General features: G+C 48.9%; 5 protein-coding genes across 5 annotated transcripts in view; 4 read left to right on the top strand and 1 right to left on the bottom strand.

The window, feature by feature from the left end:
* Positions 1-41: 41 nt before the first annotated feature.
* Positions 42-1,722, top strand: LOC120446331 (juvenile hormone epoxide hydrolase 1). The gene is made up of 4 exons (XM_039627244.2): positions 42-292; positions 359-558; positions 613-823; positions 882-1,722. The coding sequence occupies exons 1-4, from the start codon at positions 83-85 to the stop codon at positions 1,683-1,685; spliced, it is 1,425 nt and encodes a 474-aa protein (XP_039483178.1). The 5' UTR covers positions 42-82; the 3' UTR covers positions 1,686-1,722.
* A 301-nt stretch (positions 1,723-2,023) lies between these two features.
* On the top strand, positions 2,024-3,171 carry LOC120444834 (microtubule-associated protein RP/EB family member 1). Its single transcript, XM_039624790.2, has 2 exons — positions 2,024-2,422; positions 2,481-3,171. The coding sequence occupies exons 1-2, from the start codon at positions 2,293-2,295 to the stop codon at positions 3,098-3,100; spliced, it is 750 nt and encodes a 249-aa protein (XP_039480724.1). The 5' UTR covers positions 2,024-2,292; the 3' UTR covers positions 3,101-3,171.
* On the bottom strand, positions 3,121-4,255 carry LOC120444833 (coiled-coil domain-containing protein 130 homolog). Its single transcript, XM_039624789.2, has one exon. It carries the CDS (start codon positions 4,117-4,119, stop codon positions 3,169-3,171), a length of 951 nt encoding a protein of 316 aa, XP_039480723.1. The 5' UTR covers positions 4,120-4,255; the 3' UTR covers positions 3,121-3,168.
* Positions 4,256-4,431: 176 nt separating this feature from the next.
* On the top strand, positions 4,432-8,207 carry LOC120444831 (methionine--tRNA ligase, cytoplasmic). The gene is made up of 6 exons (XM_039624788.2): positions 4,432-4,675; positions 4,762-4,883; positions 4,960-5,795; positions 5,854-5,958; positions 6,022-7,173; positions 7,234-8,207. The coding sequence occupies exons 1-6, from the start codon at positions 4,573-4,575 to the stop codon at positions 7,979-7,981; spliced, it is 3,066 nt and encodes a 1,021-aa protein (XP_039480722.1). The 5' UTR covers positions 4,432-4,572; the 3' UTR covers positions 7,982-8,207.
* A 248-nt stretch (positions 8,208-8,455) lies between these two features.
* Positions 8,456-17,144, top strand: part of LOC120445903 (protein dopey-1 homolog) — a 9,857-nt gene continuing 1,168 nt past the window's right edge. The window contains exons 1-9 of the mRNA XM_039626555.1: positions 8,456-8,584; positions 9,149-9,399; positions 9,536-9,714; positions 9,767-10,999; positions 11,075-11,375; positions 11,434-12,202; positions 12,259-12,367; positions 12,423-16,717; positions 16,901-17,096. Coding sequence (XP_039482489.1) covers positions 9,247-9,399; positions 9,536-9,714; positions 9,767-10,999; positions 11,075-11,375; positions 11,434-12,202; positions 12,259-12,367; positions 12,423-16,717; positions 16,901-17,096 — 7,235 coding nt within the window. The 5' untranslated portion in view covers positions 8,456-8,584; positions 9,149-9,246. The remainder of the gene's footprint in view (positions 8,585-9,148; positions 9,400-9,535; positions 9,715-9,766; positions 11,000-11,074; positions 11,376-11,433; positions 12,203-12,258; positions 12,368-12,422; positions 16,718-16,900; positions 17,097-17,144) is intronic.

Genomic DNA, 17,144 nt, shown 5'->3' on the forward strand with positions numbered 1-17,144 from the left:
TGTGCCGGCGATGATATGGTAGAATCGTCGGAATCGTAGCTGCAATCCGAGGCAGTCTGAGTGGAAGCGCTGATAGGAACAGATGGGTGTCACTGGTAAAATTCTGGTCTTGATACTGGCCATTGGCGGTGGACTGGTCTATAAGAATGTGACCCAGTTATGGGCGGACTTGCCTGCGCCAAAGTTGGATCCCCAGGAGTGGTGGGGCGATGAGGCGCAGCCCAAGGATTACGAAGCCTATTTGAAGAACAGTTCGGAAGTGATTGGCAATAGGCTTAGTTATCCGGATAAGGTGAGTGTGTCTATCTACTATTTTGTACTATATACATATATATAAACACAAACGTACCATCTACAGACCATTGCTGATCTGAAAGAGCGTCTCAATCGCACCCTGCGCCTTACGCCTCCGCTCGAGGGCGTGGCTTTCGAGTACGGATTTAATACGGATTACCTTAGGGAGATCGTGGAGTATTGGCGCGATGACTACCTGCCGCGTTGGCGCGAACGAGAGGTGTTCCTTTGGCAGTTCAACCACTTCACCACCGATATTCAGGGGTAAGATAAGGTGCCCACTTATCATATCCACAGATAGTAACAATTGGTTTTTAGGCTACGCACACACTTCCTCCATTTGATGGTTTATGATGACAACAAAGTGGGTAAGCAACACTATCCGGTGTTGCTGCTCCACGGATGGCCGGGATCGGTGCGGGAGTTCTACGATCTTATCCATTTGCTCCACCAGAGCAACCTGGACAAGAACAACAAGTACATCTTCAACGTGGTCGTTCCCAGTTTACCTGGTTATGGCTGGTCTGAGGTGGGATTTCTCTAATCTAAAGGGTTTGTCATGAGCTAAGCTTTCTCTTATCCTGCAGGGCACCTCAAGGAAGGGTCTGGGTCCCGCTCAGGTAGCCGTGATGATGAGGAATCTTATGCTGCGCTTGGGATACGACAAATTCTTTATCCAGGGCGGAGACTGGGGCAGCATCATTGGCAGCAACATTGCCACTTTATATCCGGAAAACGTGCTCGGCTATCACTCGAACTTGTGCAACAATATGAGTCCCAAGTCGCTGGCCAAGGGTTTATTGGCCGAATTTTTGCCCAGTTGGTTTGTGCCCTCTGGCTATGAAGACTTCTTCTTCCCCAAGTCCAACGAGCTGAAGTACCTAATGGAGGAGAGTGGCTACTTCCACATCCAGGCCACCAAGCCGGACACCATTGGAGCCGCCCTCACTGATAACCCAGTGGGTCTGGCCGCCTACATCCTGGAGAAGTTCTCCACTTGGACGAATCCCAGCTACCGATCTCTGCCGGATGGAGGACTCACGAAGCGCTATAAGATGGATGCCCTGCTGGATAACCTGATGATCTACTATCTGACCAACTCGATCACCACCTCGCAGCGACTCTATGCGGAGCAGTATGCCCAGGCACAGCGCGATTTGCACCTGGAGCGGGTACCAACTCGAGTGCCAACTGGATGTGCCCGTTTCAAGAGTGACATTATGCACTTCCTGGATGTCCAGCTGAAGGATAAGTACACGAACCTAGTGCACAGCACATACCACAAACAGGGCGGACACTTTGCCGCTCTGGAGGTTCCGAAGGTCCTCTACAAGGACTTTATTGACTTTGTGAAAACGGTGGAACGTAAATTTAAAATTAAGACACTGTAGATATTTTCCAATAAAGGCTTAATTGTTTTTCAAAAAAGGCGGTTTTCATTTGGTATCGATAACTGAAAAAGATAACTTATCTGGTTGTGATCCTGCAAATGTACCCTTTTTCTAGGTACCCGAAAAAATAGTATTTTTAATACGAAAAAAACTCGTTGTGAAAAAGAAAACTCAGCTGTTTTAAATTTATTGCATTTTACACATACGCCACTTTAATATTTATAATTATATATAGTTAATTTTTATCATTATCGGTTTTTTTAAACAATTTTTTCCTATGAAAACATAAAATACTAAAAAGGGTACCGTGTTTTAGGGCCATTTACCTCCCATCACTGATCCTGGAGCATTACAATCGGGAATCGGAGTTAAAGTGACTGCGCAGATTGTCAAGAACATATAGAAAAAATTAAACTTAAATTAAATTAAAATTTATTTATTATTAAAATTAAGCATCCAGGTACTTTGTGTGAGAAACAGGCTGGTCCACAAGCGCACAAAACCAATTATTATACCACAATCAAGTTAGCCATAAAGTTTGGGAAACAAAGAAACTAAATAAAAAGGAGTAACAGTAAAAGGGTGACATTTACTGACAGACGATAAAATGACTGATTTAAAATTAACTGTGGCACTGACCAGCGTCAATGCGGAGAATATGTCCCGGCACGAAATGCTCCAGTGGGTGAACAACATGGTCCAAGGCCACTTCAAGAAGATCGAGGAGCTTTGCTCGGGTAAGACCCAAAAGGTCCATTATTTTGCAAAGCTGCTAAGTTTGTTGGTCTTTCTCAGGTGCTGCCTACTGCCAGATGATGGAGATGATCTTTCCCAACTGCATTAACCTGAAGCGCGTCAAGATGGCCGCCAAACTGGAGCACGAGTATCTGCACAATCTTAAGCTCTTCCAGGAAGCCTTCAATCGCTTAAAACTGGACAAAACGGTGCCAATCGATCGACTGATCAAGGGACGCTTCCAGGACAACTTTGAGTTCCTGCAGTGGTTCAAGAAGTTCTTCGACTCGCAGGCACCGGGCTTGGAGAACATTAAGTCGCTGGCCAATGCGCCGGTGGTCAAGCCTATCAAGCCGCGCCAAATCGCCGCCAAGGAGCGATCTCCAGTCAACGCCAATGATGATGCCCTCAAAGAGCTGATTGATGAGATGAAGACCCTAAGCCTAAAGAGGGAGGACATCATGGAGGCCAGCAATCAGATCTACAACAAACTGCGTCTGGTCGAGGATCTGGTGAACGACATGATCAACAACAACCAGCAAGTTGAGTTGTGTAAACGCATTCAAGCGGTGCTATACAAAACAATAGATGGCGAGATCAACGAAGAACCCTTTGAAGTTAATGAGGATAATGGAGATGAAGGCTCCGGAACTGCGGATCCCAACGACGGATTATATTAAGCAATTATCCTTTGTACACGTTCTGTTTTTATAATTATTTTATTATTTATAAACAAAGCATTATCAAATCAGCCGTTGGAATCATTGTCTGAGGAGGAGTAATCCCCCACTAAACTCAGGGACTTTTTGTTCGGGGTTGATGATGTAGCTTCGTCCAACTTTCTACGCCGGATGCCCAGATCCTGTACTTGGAGCTGGGTATTCAGAGCCTTCTGTCGCTTGAGTCCACCAAAAGTAGTGGCTGTTGCTCCCGGAAGCGCTGGACGCATAAGCAGCTCCAATCGCTGCTCGGATTCCCGTTCCAGTGCTGACTTGGTCTGCAGCTTCATCAGGGCTGCCATTTCTCGATCCTGTGCTGTTTCGGGGAGCAGAGCAATGTCCAAACTGCTCTTGGCCAACAACTGTCGATCCAGCTCCTGCTGTCCGCTGATCTCTTTTTTCTGCTGGCGAAACTCGGCACGCAGGCGACTATTGGCCATATAGCTGTCATCCCATACACTCATGTTGCGTTCCACCAGCTTCTGGAGCACTGGTTTGGCATCTGCCCCGGCCTTGGCATCCTTGGCTTGATGCTCTAACTTGTACATGGCATCGTCAAAGAGAAGTTTTTGCACCTCCTTGGTTTCCGGAACAACTTGCTCGTTCTGCAAGGGATCCCAGCGGTTTTCTTGCCGTCTAGCTCCCGAAAGTATAACATAGTCCAAATTGCCGGGATCCGTCTGGATCTCGAAGTGATTGTCGCACAAGTGACACTTCATCCGAAACTTGAAAACCGGCGTAGTGTAGTACATGCCCACCTTGGTCTTCTCGGCATTGTACCGCACGCCCATGCCTATGTGGTTCTTGCATCCATCGCACCAGATATTGTAGGGCATCTCAAAACGGATGATGATGATGCCCAGGTGAATCTTACGGGCCCGTTCCCGCAGGGCGTGGGTGCCCTGGAACTTGTTGAGTCCGCCCTTCTTCGGATCATAGTCGGGCGGATAGTATTTGTTCTGCCCCTTGCGTTCACCCATTTTTTAAGTGGGCAGGATTACTTAAATATTAAAGCTAATTAGGAGCTCGGACTTTCGGTCTGAAATGTAAATAAATACTTTTGTTTTCGTAGAATCAGCTGTTTCAAGCCGCTGGTGATGGCACTATTGGCGGTTCGGATAAAGCTAAAAATAGCCAGAAATTCTTATGCCTCTTCTATTAACATAAATAAAATGTTATTATAAGTAATATAAAATGTATGAAATAAGATTTAAAGATGTACCGTATTACCTGTTATTTAAATGCCAACTGTACTTCTTCAATTTAAAATAAAATAGATAAGTAATCGATAACATCACAGGCGGCGTGACAGCTTTTCCATTCGTCCCATCACTAAAATAGTAGTTTCTCGTGGGCATCGTCCGAAATTTGGTTGGATTTGTAACCCTTTTGCCACGTAAATTGAATTAGAATTAGCGTCCAAACCCGGCAAAATGATAATCTACACGAATGAGGGCAACCCGCTGGGTTTGCAGCTGCTAATGCTAGCCAAATTCGCCAAGCGACCGGTGCAGGTGCAGCTGGTTAACCTAAATGGTGAGTTCTGACACGGATTCCCTTCAAATTCTGGGGAATGCCCTTAAATGACTCATTTCTGATGCAATAACTACTGCTGATTGCAGATGCCAAGTACAAGGACTTGCTAGTGCTGCCCACTTTGGAGCTGGACAACGGATTGCGCCTGTTCTCGCCGGCAGCCATTGCCAAGTACCTTCTCGTGGACGAGGGGCAGCGGCGCGACGAGGTAGGCCTTCCGAAAATTACTTATTGGGCCACGACCCCTAAAGGTTAAACTAATTTCCGCTTGTGTTTTTCTACAGTGGCTGGAATGGTCTGCCACGTTGCTGACTCCGGCTTTGGCCCACCACATGGCCGTGGGCCACAAGGCAGATGCAAACGCGCTGCCCGTGCTGAATGCCCTGGTCAAGAAGCTGGACGACAGCCTGAAGGTCAGTCCCTACCTGGCTGGGGACAAACCCAGCGCAGCCGATATTGCCGTTTGGTCGCTTCTAGCTCCAGATGGCACTCTGAAAGGAGCACAGCAGGTGGACAGCTTGAGGGATTGGTATGGCAGGGTGAAAGCCCTTCCCGAAGTGCAGGAAGTTCTGGCCGAACAGCCGCTGAAGGATCTAACCTTTAATGCGCTGCAGCAGTCAAATCGCTATGGCGGCTTGCATCATGTACCATTAAAACGTCTCAGCCTGGCGGATGCAAGCAAACTGCTTGTGGATACCACGCCAACGGTGGCGGATACGGTTACGGATGAGGAAATAAGCGCGGCACAAGCTGCCTTTACATACACAGCTCCCAAGGAATTCAAGGAGGAGCGAACTGTTCTTCCGAAACCCGGTGAACGTAACGTGCTCATCACCTCGGCGCTTCCCTATGTCAACAATGTGCCACATTTGGGTAACATCATTGGTTGTGTTCTGTCTGCGGATATCTATGCTCGCTACTCGCGTTCTGCTGGTTACAACACACTGTTAATTTGCGGCACTGATGAGTACGGCACGGCCACCGAAAACAAGGCTCTGGCAGAGAACCTCACTCCTCGTGAGATCTGCGACAAGTACTTTGAGCTGCACAACGCCATATACCGCTGGTTCGGCATTGGCTTTGATTATTTCGGTCGTACTACAACCCAAGAGCAAACAGAGTAAGTTTTGGCTGCTAAGGCAATGATATCCCAATTAAAAAACACTTGTTTTCCACAGCATTGTGCAGGAAGCCTTTAAAGATGTTCTCAAAGCAGGCTACATTATCACAGAAAGCGTGGAGCAATTGCTTTGCCAAAAGTGCGATCGTTTCCTGGCTGATCGGTGCGTATTTATGGTAGTCTGCTTTAAGCTAAACTTATTTATTATTCTGCTATTTTGCTACAGATTTGTGGAGGGTACTTGCCCGCATCCCGGCTGTGGCTATGAGGATGCCCGTGGTGATCAGTGCGACAAGTGCGGAAAGCTGGTTAACGCCACTGAGCTCATCCGTCCCAGATGTAAGGTGTGCAACAGTGCTCCAGTGCTGCGTTCCTCCGACCAGTTGTTCATCGATCTGCCAAAGGCGGAACCACAACTCAAGGATTGGGTTGATAAGTCCGAAGGGGGATGGACGCATAACGCCAAGGTGATCACAAGGGCATGGTTGAAGGAAGGTCTCAAGCCGCGTTGCATTACCCGCGATCTCAAGTGGGGCATTCCCGTTCCGCACGAGGGCTTTGAGAAGAAGGTCTTTTACGTCTGGTTCGATGCTCCATTTGGATACGTGTCCATGACGAAGCGCTACACGAAGGAGTACCAGCAGTGGTGGCAGCCAGCCAAGGGAACAGACGTCGAGCTCTTCCAGTTCATGGCAAAGGACAACGTGCCTTTCCACTCTGTTGTGTGGCCCAGTGTCCTGCTGGCCATCAACAAGGGGCATACGCTTGTATCGCACATCATGGCAACCGAATATCTGAACTACGAAGACGGCAAGTTCAGCAAGAGTCGAGGTATTGGCGTATTTGGCAACGATGCCCAGGAAACTGGCATTCCAGCTGATGTGTGGCGATTCTACTTGGCCTCTGCAAGACCTGAAGGCCAGGACTCCAGCTTCAGCTGGAATGATCTGGCTGCCCGAAACAATTCCGAGCTGCTGAATAACTTAGGAAACTTCGTGAACCGCGCCTTGGTCTTCTGCGAAAAGAATTTCAACAGCACTGTTCCCGAGGTGATCACCACTCAGGATGAACTTGTTCTGCTGGCGTTGATAAACCGAGAGCTGCGTGGTTACATCAACTCCATGGAGAAGGCCAAACTTCGGGATGGCATTCGTCATCTGCTGGCCATTTCACGACATGGCAATGGATACATGCAAAGCCAACAGCCGTGGGTGCTACTCAAGGGCACTGATGATCAAAAGAAGCGAGCATCCACGATAATTGGTCTTTGTGTCAACATCGCCTGCCTCTTGGCGAATCTCCTCTTCCCCTACATGCCATCTACGGCCAGGACTCTATTTGGCCAGCTCAACGCAAAGCAGACGCCGCTCAATGCTGAGTAAGTGCCTTCTAACGGAATGAGGAGTTAAAAGTAAGATTATAACTTTCCTTATCGTAGGAAACCACTTGTCACTTTGCTGCTCCCCGCTGGTCACAAAATCGGCAAACCAGCTCCGCTCTTTGCCAAACTGGAGCAGTCCTTCATCGACGAACTCAAGGGCAAGTATGGCGGAGCTCAGGACACAAATGGTGCTGCCAAGAGTCAAACCAGCGCTGCTGATTTAGAGAAAGCCGTGCAAGCTCAGGCGGATAAAGTGCGTCAGCTGAAGGCAAGCACCAAGGATAAGGCCGTGTGGCAACCGGAGGTGACCAAACTGTTGGACCTTAAAAAACAGCTGGAGGAGGCTAAGAAGACTGCACCGGCCGCCGCGCCTGCCACAGCTGCTGCTCCCTCGGGTGGTTCACAATCAGTTCAGGATCTGGAGAAGGCTATCCAGGAGCAGGGCGACAAAGTGCGCAAGCTTAAAGGCAGCACAAAAGACAAAGCCGTGTGGCAGCCGGAGGTGAATATCCTGCTGGACCTCAAAAAGCAACTGGAGGCGGCTCAAAAGGCGGCAAAGGCAGCACCTGCAGCAAACGCAACTCCTGCTTCCACGCCTGCCGTCCCGGCTGATGCAGCCCAAGTGAAGGCATTGGAAGACAAAATAGCCCAGCAGGCAGAAAAGGTCAGAACTCTGAAGACCTCTGGCGATGCCGCCGTGTGGAAACCCGAAGTTGATATTCTGTTGTCTCTCAAAAACCAGCTGGCGGCACTGACTGGAACCCCAGCCGCCGGTGGACAGGGCAAGGGAAAGAAGAAGAAGTAAACCTCATCCTTCCTAAACTAATAATCACGCTGGACACTTTTACCTCAACTCTTCTAATCAGGCATTCGATGGCAAATCCTTAGTCACGGACTGACAGTTCAATTCATCTCCTTTAAGTTTTGCGCGTGCATTTAACAAACTTGTATTTATTTGAAGTATGGCTAAATATTCAGTTAGTAATTTATTGAGTTTGTGAAGAAAAAATAAAAAAACAATTGACTTTCAACGGAATTGAATTTTAAATTTCGATACTATATTACCGGAGTGGTTATCGATAAGCATTGTTAACTGATGTGTCACAGTGATTTTTTTTAGCTACGGTAAGTGTAGTAGTTAAAGTTGCCTATTTTAGTTGCTTAGTAGTTAAATTCTTTTACAAATTAAGTTAACAAGTGTTGAAATGTGGTTCGCAGTTTTGTTTTAAAATTTGGTACAAATTAGTTATCGCGGCTTAAGAGTATCGGTGAAGAAGTCACGGTTATCAATCGGAGGTCCATCGCTAGCGAGTTACAGCAAAAAATTTGCCATGTAAATGCAACACGAAAACAAAAGTGCAATATTAAGCAATGTAAAATGTGGTAGAACTGATTAACTTTAGCTGTGGTAAGGGGAGAGTAGTTGAAAACAATTGAGTGATTGGCGAAAAGTGAAAACAACGACCGAGCGACACAAACAAAGTGTGTCTGTCCCGTCACGCGCCCCCCTCCCCCCGCTAGCCCATCAATTTCCATGAAAACAGCAGAATATTCGTCATCAGCTGGTCCTCTCTTCTTTGCTCTCTCCGCAGCCCGCAGACTAACTGCACTTCGCTGGCGAGAGAAGGAGAAAGACAGAGAGAGAGTTGAAATTTATTTAGAAACAAATTTATTTTGTTCCTGCCACGCGACATTACTTTCAACCCGTCGTTTCAATTTTGCGGTCGAGCGAGTCGAGGCATCCAATATATATACACTTAATGTAGGGTCAATTGACAGAACCTTCAATTAGGCAAAAGAATCGCCAGTTTTTCCCAGGTGCTTCGCTTGCCACACTGCTCAAATATGCAATCCATAAAACTTTTAGTGAACTAAGAAAGGAAATCACCCAATTGTGTGGGAGTTGGAATTCAAGGACGCAGCGCCGAGGGCAACAAGTGTTTGCTAATTGATTGCCATTGATTATTCACAGAGAGCTCTGCCACAAAAGCCAACCCATCAAGAAATCATCGAACTCAAGCGAAAAATCAAAATTTAGAGCCAGCTAGCCCACTGGCAAAAGACGTCGCCATGGAATCCGCGGACGCACTCGTCGAGGAGCAGAAGCTCATGGCCGAGGCCAAGTACCGCACATATGTGACCAATATCGACAAGGCGCTGCGCAATTTCGAGTACTCCAGCGAATGGGCGGATTTGATATCGGCTTTGGGCAAGCTCAGCAAGGTATACATTCATAGTTTCATCTGTGGCAATCCCGATAAGCGACGGAGCAACTGACTCACAGCAGTTTCCGGAAACCCATTCATTTTCAAAGTCTTATCTCGACTTGTTTTTAATTTGTGCTCCCCTCTTTCGACAGGCGATATCGAGCAATACGCAGTACCAGGTCATACCCCGGCGACTGAAGATAGCCAAGCGGCTGGCCCAATGCATGCATCCCGCCCTGCCCTCCGGGGTGCATCTGAAGGCCCTGGAGACCTATTCGGTGATATTCAGCAAAACAGGACCGGAGCGCCTGGCCACGGAGTTTATATATAGGTCAGTGTGCTGATAACTTCGTTTGTTTTCTTACTAATTGTTTTTTTTTCAGCGCTGGGCTTTTCCCGCTCCTTGGGTACGCGGCCATGAATGTACGTCCCGCCTTGTTGGCTATCTATGAAACCTATTTCGTACCCCTGGGTGACAAACTGAGGCCCGCTCTAAGCGGTTTCCTGAATGGCGTGCTACCTGGCTACGACTGCGGTCTGGATCACTTCGAGCGGATTAGCACTCTACTAAAACAAGTCTGCAATGCCGTCAATCCCATGCACTTTTACACAGTTCTTTGGGAATCGGTGGCCAACAATGCGGCCATTCGTCTGCCGGCCATCACCTACCTGCTGGAGCACTTTAACAAGCGATTGGACATGCAGGAGCAGATCTATATTATGGGACACAACAGAGAGATCATGATGTCAGCTTTGTGTGTCTGCCTAAATGACTCGTTGATCCTGGTTCAGCGAAACACTCTGGAGTTCCTGCTGCTCGGCTTCCCCATGCATACGGTGCTGCTCTCTGAGGATGATTTAGTCAAACTAGTCACCAATGGGCTCAATACTATACTGCGTAGAGACATGTCGCTGAATAGGAGATTGTTTAGCTGGCTTTTGGGCAGCGAGGTGGCCAAAAACTCGCCAACCTATGATACCTTATCGTTGGACACCTCAAACGTCCCATTGGAGGAGGAACCGGAACCATATTTCGTCAAGCACTCGCGTCACATTCTAATTAGAGCTTTGATTACCACCCTGCGACTGAGCTTGGAATGTGCTCCCATGGATCTAAAGCCCTACAGGATCATGCTCTCCCTCCTTGATAAGGCAGAGATTGGTAGCGCAGTACTTGACTATGTGCTCCATGACATTATTCGAGCTATGTACATCTCGAGTGGCAACGCAGAGGCTTTAAAGTCTGCCAATCTGCTGTTTGCAACCTTTGACCCAGCTTATATCTGGAGCTATATGACCAACATGTTTGAGAAAGCCTGCCAGCAGGCGAACTCCACGCAAGACAAATCCCAGGCGGGTGAAACCTCCGGAAAATATGCATGCGATGTGGGATCCGGGGATCCGTGTGTACTGGAGATCTGCGTGCTGACAGAATTTCTGCTGGAAACCGTTTCTCTTGAGATGTACACGGAAACCACCAGGGTGTATCTTCCCAAGGTGTTCCTGGCCATCACTCAACTTCTTTCGTTACACATGGATCACGTGAGCAGTAACGAGATCACTGCGTCGCTAAAGCTCTGCATGAAAATCGTCTCGAGGGTTCAGCCCATGATAACGTAAGTGAAATATGAAAAACAAAGACCCATCAGGCGATCCTCATTAACGCCCTTATCTCTTTGTTTTCGTTGCAGAAGTCCCATAAAACTGAATAAACTGATAGAGCAGAGCGGTGGCTCATCGTCGGATGAAAAGATTACGATGAATTCGGCTAGTGAGGCCGGCAAGGCGGAAACGGGAGCGCAGGGTAGTTCCCTAGAGAAGAGCAAGTCTGACTCTAGACTAAATCAGTTTGCGGAAAATACGCTGCACAGCGCAGATCCCAACGATGAAGAACTCATCCGTCGTTCAGCGTCCAATCAGAGTGTGGGTCGTCAAAGTCCCAACAAAAAGAAGGCTAAGTCAATATCTCGATTTTCTGAGCTGGATAAGGATGTGAGTAACTGAAATACAGATATGTTATAATCTCTTACTTATCGTTTCTTAAAAACAGATTAGTGCCTCGGACACTGGCCAGCAGTCATCCTCAGATCTGGACACTCCGCGGAGCATAAAGAAGCTTAAAGCCAAGGCCAAGGTGCCATTTATAAGGAGCCCCAAAAAGCAGAGACCCAAGGATATTGTATTGATTCAATCAAATGCATCAGCGGAAGTGGGAGATGGACCTAGCTCAGAAGAGCCCAAAAGTGCACCACCGGATCAGACGCCGCAGTTTCAATTGGATGAGGAGAGCCGGGCTACCCAACAGCGTGGATTCTCGATTCTAGAGAAGTGCATTCGACAGTATGAGATCTTTTTCGAGGTTTACTTGTCCCGAAAACTTCTTCATATCGAATCGGAACCAAAGGAATGCTCTGTTAAGGTTCAGCTACAGCGAACCACAAGCACCATCCATACTTCCAATCTGTTCATGGCTGAGCAGGTGCTGGATCACGAGTGCCCAGTAAGACAGTCACAAATCGAGCGACTGTTTAACTTACTTCGCGTTGACATTGTGCCGCGTTCCAAGCAGCTACAGCGATTGCTCAATCGATCTTTGCCGTTGCCCGCCAGTGCTAGTGAGTTGAGTAGCGACAGCGAAGCGCAGGAAGATATGCAACAGAGCCGGCTCATTGATGGACAGACCCAGCGCAGTGTGCAACAACTAGCGGAGCTCCAGCTGAGTCTTTCTCTGCGCGGAGCTGTTAAGCTGGCGTCCACTCTGCTGGTCGAGATGTCAACCTTTCCCAACTGCAATAAACACGTCGTGCTGGACAAAAATGGTGAGTGCTGAAGACTGTTTTATAGAAATTTAAACATATTCTTTATTCCGTTTCAGAGCCTGAATTGCCGAACTGGTTGAAAGTCCTATGCCTGGTGGCATGCTTTGCCCAGAGCGACAAGGAGCTGCAAGTGGCTTCCATTACCACATTATTCGATCTAATAAGGTGAGCGAAATGAAATATCAAAGAAACGTTGACTATAACTTAATAATATCTTTAGCCTGCTGCGCTCCCAAATCGAGCACACGACTAGTCCCGGAGTCACCTTTGTAGTAATGCTGCCGCTTTTGAAGTTCGGCCATGTCAGCTATATGGAGCAGCACACGCGCGTCTTTCAATTAGTCGGCTCCATTTTGTGGGATTACCTGGGAAGCGCAGGCATAGATCCTGCGCAAATTGCAGCCCTCCTTCATCAGCTACACAGCTGCCTCGAAAGCGGTCTGGTAGAAACGGTCATCGGCAATCGAATGCAGTCGCAACATTTGCTTCAAGTGCAACCACAATCGCGTTCAGACTTGGGAAAAGCAGCCATACGCAACTTTCAAATGGAGCGATTGGCGGAAGCGCAACTACTCTGTCCTACGGAGTCCACGGAAAGACTAAGAGAGAGTCAGGCCCGGAGCTTCAAAAAGTTCGAGCTGTTGTGGCATCTGGGCAGAGACAAACAGACTGCGCGCGGTTTCGAAAAAACGCTGTTGAAAGTGCTGGACACCCTCGCATTGCCACATTACATGTCCGAGCGCACTTTTGTGACCAACTGGCTGCAGGCATCGCTCCTGCGTGGGGATCTTGCCCGTCTGACCAAGCCTCTCTACAAGATCCTACTCTCGGCCAGCTCCAAGCGCGTTGGCATCGTCCACATGCAGCAGCTGTACCGTGAATCGGAGACCGAGGTTACGCCTGCTTTCGAGCGGGATGTATACGCCATCAGTTCGGAACAAGGCAATGTAAAGTACCACCACATGGAGACTTCTAGTGGAAGTAAGAAAAAGAGTCCTATTAGAAACTTCCCAAAGAAGATCTTTGGAGTCACATTAAGTGGAGGAAAGGCTAACAAGGTATCCAACTTTGTCAGCGACAAATCTACTGTCGCCGCTTGCGCTGAGGCAAGCCAGGATATGAACACCATAGGTCTGATAATAAATCCACTTGAGAATGCCAACGACTTTGACGACGAAACGGATCTGGAGGAGCCCCGCATTGAGATCCCACACAAGGAGACCCCGCTGGAACAGAAACTAGCCAGCGCAATGGACGAGAGTGAGCAGCCTTCGCAGGAGCAACCAACTCAGCAACCAGATCACAGCCTTCAATATGACCAGGATATCACAGACCATTCGGACAGTAGCGATTTTGAGTCGGACTCTGAGCTTCGCGAAACGAGCATAGAAAAGGAAGACAGCCTCACTGTCAGTTCCAGTGCTGGAGTTAGTGATGATGTCAAGCGCTTCGTGGGCGACTGTGAAAGTGTCACTGACGCTTTAACTCAGCACGAAAAGATCAAGAGTCGCAAGACCTATCGTTTAACCAGGGAGAAAACCCCAGGAGAAACCAGTCTTAACTCGCTCGAGCAGAAAGACCACGATAGTATTTCTGACCTGCAGGCAGATGCGCTTCCCGCTGATGAATATTTCAAGGAAGACAAGAAGCTGGGAAAGCGTAAGAAGCTGCTCACATCTGGGGACAAAAAACGTTTAAGCTGCATTTCAAAGACCTCCACTGACAGCAACATCAGTGGCTCCCATGCAGAACAACCAGAGCAGGAGGAAGAATCAGAGGCCGCAACCGAATCCACCATCAATGTAGAAGACAAACGACGTAACCTCAGCTTGGAGACCAGTAAGCTTCAGCCCGATATGCAGAAAACCCTAGAAAAGGGCAAGCAGAATGTGGAGATTCTGCGGCAAAATAATGCAGCTGCAGCTGCTGCAGCGGCGGCGGCAGCAGAGGAGCAGATCAGTGTGCGCAGCTCAATGAAGAGCACCGTTTCCCTGACAGATGCGGCTCACCTGTACCACAACCACCTGCTGATTTACCTGGCTATTTACGACACCCGTCAGACCTTGTATGCCCTGCAGACACTTCGCAACATTATTTGCTGTGACAAACGTACCTTCCTTTGCTTGTCAATCACCACATCCTTTTCGAGCGCAAGTCTGAAGCAGCTGCTCGTGCGCCATCGGAAGAGCATCTCCGGCAAAGGATTTGATGGCGGTGTAGGCAACTCCGAGTATGCACAAGGATATCGGGGCTGCATGCAGCTGGAACTGCTGGTCACGCTCTGTTTGTTCTACGCACGTGGATACTTTCAGAAAGAATCACTGGATGCCCAGCGGCAGCCTCCAACACTGCAGGACATTGTGAATAATCGGAGGATTCAGCTGGAGAGCATCGAACTGCTGACCCTGATCTGCTCGGAACTTATAGAGATAGTCAAGGGCATGGGCAGGGGTCTGGCCAACTATATTGCCGATTTGTTGGCACGCGCCAAGCTCCAGAAGGTGATGCTGCACTGCCTCAACAGCTCTGTGTGCAGTTATGGCCGTAGAGCCAACACTAACAGTGGAAGCTATGCGGAGCAGGTGCTGAGCTTCAACGATCCTCAGGATGATCAGCTGCATGCAGACTGCTTCCAGCTTCAACTGCTACGTTTGCTTTTGGCTGTAATCCGCCTGGAGCACGAGGTTCATCAGCTCCGCCAAGATACGCCACCCGCAGCTGGGGAGGACTCCGCTGGCAATGCGTCGCCCACTCGCTTAGCAGAAGGAGCGACTGCCAATGTGAAGTACCTGCCCAACTGTCTGATTAGCCAACAGCCGATGTTCCTGGCCGCAGTGTTGGGTGCACTGCAGCAGGAACGGTTGCGCCACTTGCACCGCAACTGGACGGATTTGGTGACGTCTTCGCTCAATTGTTTTTCCTTTGGCTCACTCACGAACATTGTGATCAGCGTGGTGCATCAACTGTGTAGCAATCTCGACCGCATTTCCAAGATGGGTCTACCCCAGCAGCGACACTTCCCTCCGGACTATGTGGTATCCCAACTGGAGGCTCTAACCATCTTGTGTCACTACTGTTTACTAGACAATACGCAGCAGACGGCGCTGTCGCACCTGTTTAACCAAGCTTACCCGCAGACCAGCTCGTCGGCGCAGAGTTCCAGCACGGGTCAGTTGCTCAACAGCATCGTTCATTCCTTCCTGTCGGCCAGTGAATCCTCCACTTCAGCGCCGGCTCCAAGGAATCCCCAACTGCAGGCTGCTCGCAATGCAGTCCTATCGCATCTCCCAAGGATAATGAGCAGTGTGGCTGCCATATGGGACAGCGAGCTGGGACAATTGCGTCCGGTTCGTCAGCAGCTTCTAGAGTTCCTATCCCCGGTTTCCCTGCATCATGGCTGCAACTTCCTCGCGGCTGTTGCTGTCACCTGGCAGCAGCGGGGAATCGCAACAAATATGAGCGGACTAAGCATCGCAGAGCAGTTCCAGAAAAACTCCGTGCTACAGGCATGTCCTGCCCAGCTTTCTTTGGTTTCACTAGTATCCAGCATACGTGTAATGCCCATGGACTCCTTCGTAATGACATTGCACCATGTTGTGCGCTCACCGCCGCCAATTCATCGGCCACCTGCCCAGCTCAGCATTGAGGTGAGTGCTCTGGAGCTCTTCTACTTCTACATGAAGTCTGCACCTGCGCCTCAATTAGCGGATGCCTGGAGCTCGCTGCTGGCCCTCATCCGGGATGGCTTGAATCTGACACCACCGGCGCAGTTTGCTTTGCTGATGCTACTCAACGAGTTTGTGCAGCGCTGCCCGCAGATGCCATTCCAGGACAAGAAAGAAGTGCGTGAGCTACATGATGTCACCTCTCGATTGGTGGACTCCCTCTCCAGCGTGGCTGGATCCTGTCTGGAGCAGACGACATGGCTGCGTCGCAATCTGGCCGTAAAAGAAGATACCGATGGTCTAGCCAAGGATAACAGTGTTGGCGGAGGAGGTCTACAGCAATATTCGCTGCAGGCACAGAGTGTTCTCGCAGCGATACTCTCAAATCTACTGGACGTGGCCTATGGCTCGCAGGAAAAGGACAAGGTGGTGAACATAGTGACGCCGCTGCTGTACAACATTACTCCGTATTTGAAGAACCACACTGCTCGGAATGTTCCCTTTTTCTACGCCTGCTCTGCTCTGCTGGCCAGCCTGAGTGGCTACCAGTACACTAGGAAGGCTTGGCGAAAGGATATGCTGGATCTCTTGCTGGACAACGCCTTCTTCCAGATGCATCTCTCGTGCCTGCCCTTCTGGCGCATGATTATGGACAGCCTGATGACCTACGACAACACCACGTTCCGGGAGCTGATGACCCGCGTCTCCCTCTCGCAGGCGGGCAGTCTGAACATCTTTAGCTCCCGGGATCAGGAGTATGAGCAGCGGTCCATGTTGCTCAAGCGACTCGCCTTCGTTATCTATTGCAGCGAGTTCGACCAGCACAACAAGTACATGCCAGACATCCAGGGTAAGTAAACGAAATGTAAACATTTGGGACTGTTGGATATATGTGCCTCAACCGTTTGGGACTGAGCAATTAATAGCAAATTTTACACTTTCAGTAAATAGAAATGTAATTACTTTTTATTGCTCAGTTTCATCACCTTGGGGAATTGACTGACATCAGCACTAACATTTTGTTTTCTCTTAGAACAATTGGCCAACAGTCTGCGGCTTGTTCCCATGGGTCCTTCCGTGCAAGCGGCCGTTTTCCTGTGCTTCCGCGTGCTGCTCCTTCGCATGTCACCCGACCACGTCACCTCGCTGTGGCCCATAATCATTGCGGAAATGGTGCAGGTGTTTCTGCAAATGGAACAAGAGCTCAAATCGGAGAGCGAAGAGCGGAAGTAAGTCAAACACGAAATTAAAAAATCATCAAATTAATAGTATCATTA

This window comes from Drosophila santomea, chromosome 2R (genome assembly GCF_016746245.2).
Source record: "Drosophila santomea strain STO CAGO 1482 chromosome 2R, Prin_Dsan_1.1, whole genome shotgun sequence".
Classification (NCBI taxonomy): domain Eukaryota; kingdom Metazoa; phylum Arthropoda; class Insecta; order Diptera; family Drosophilidae; genus Drosophila; species Drosophila santomea.

Coding starts and splice junctions, on each gene's coding strand:
- LOC120446331 (XM_039627244.2), top strand. CDS start 83: ATGGGTGTCACTGGTAAAATTCTGGTCTTGATACTGGCCATTGGCGGT. Junction 293..358: donor GGCTTAGTTATCCGGATAAG/GTGAGTGTGTCT, acceptor TACCATCTACAG/ACCATTGCTGATCTGAAAGA. Junction 824..881: donor CTGGTTATGGCTGGTCTGAG/GTGGGATTTCTC, acceptor CTTATCCTGCAG/GGCACCTCAAGGAAGGGTCT.
- LOC120444833 (XM_039624789.2), bottom strand. CDS start 4,119: ATGGGTGAACGCAAGGGGCAGAACAAATACTATCCGCCCGACTATGAT.
- LOC120444834 (XM_039624790.2), top strand. CDS start 2,293: ATGACTGATTTAAAATTAACTGTGGCACTGACCAGCGTCAATGCGGAG. Junction 2,423..2,480: donor GATCGAGGAGCTTTGCTCGG/GTAAGACCCAAA, acceptor GGTCTTTCTCAG/GTGCTGCCTACTGCCAGATG.
- LOC120444831 (XM_039624788.2), top strand. CDS start 4,573: ATGATAATCTACACGAATGAGGGCAACCCGCTGGGTTTGCAGCTGCTA. Junction 5,796..5,853: donor ACAACCCAAGAGCAAACAGA/GTAAGTTTTGGC, acceptor TGTTTTCCACAG/CATTGTGCAGGAAGCCTTTA. Junction 5,959..6,021: donor GATCGTTTCCTGGCTGATCG/GTGCGTATTTAT, acceptor ATTTTGCTACAG/ATTTGTGGAGGGTACTTGCC.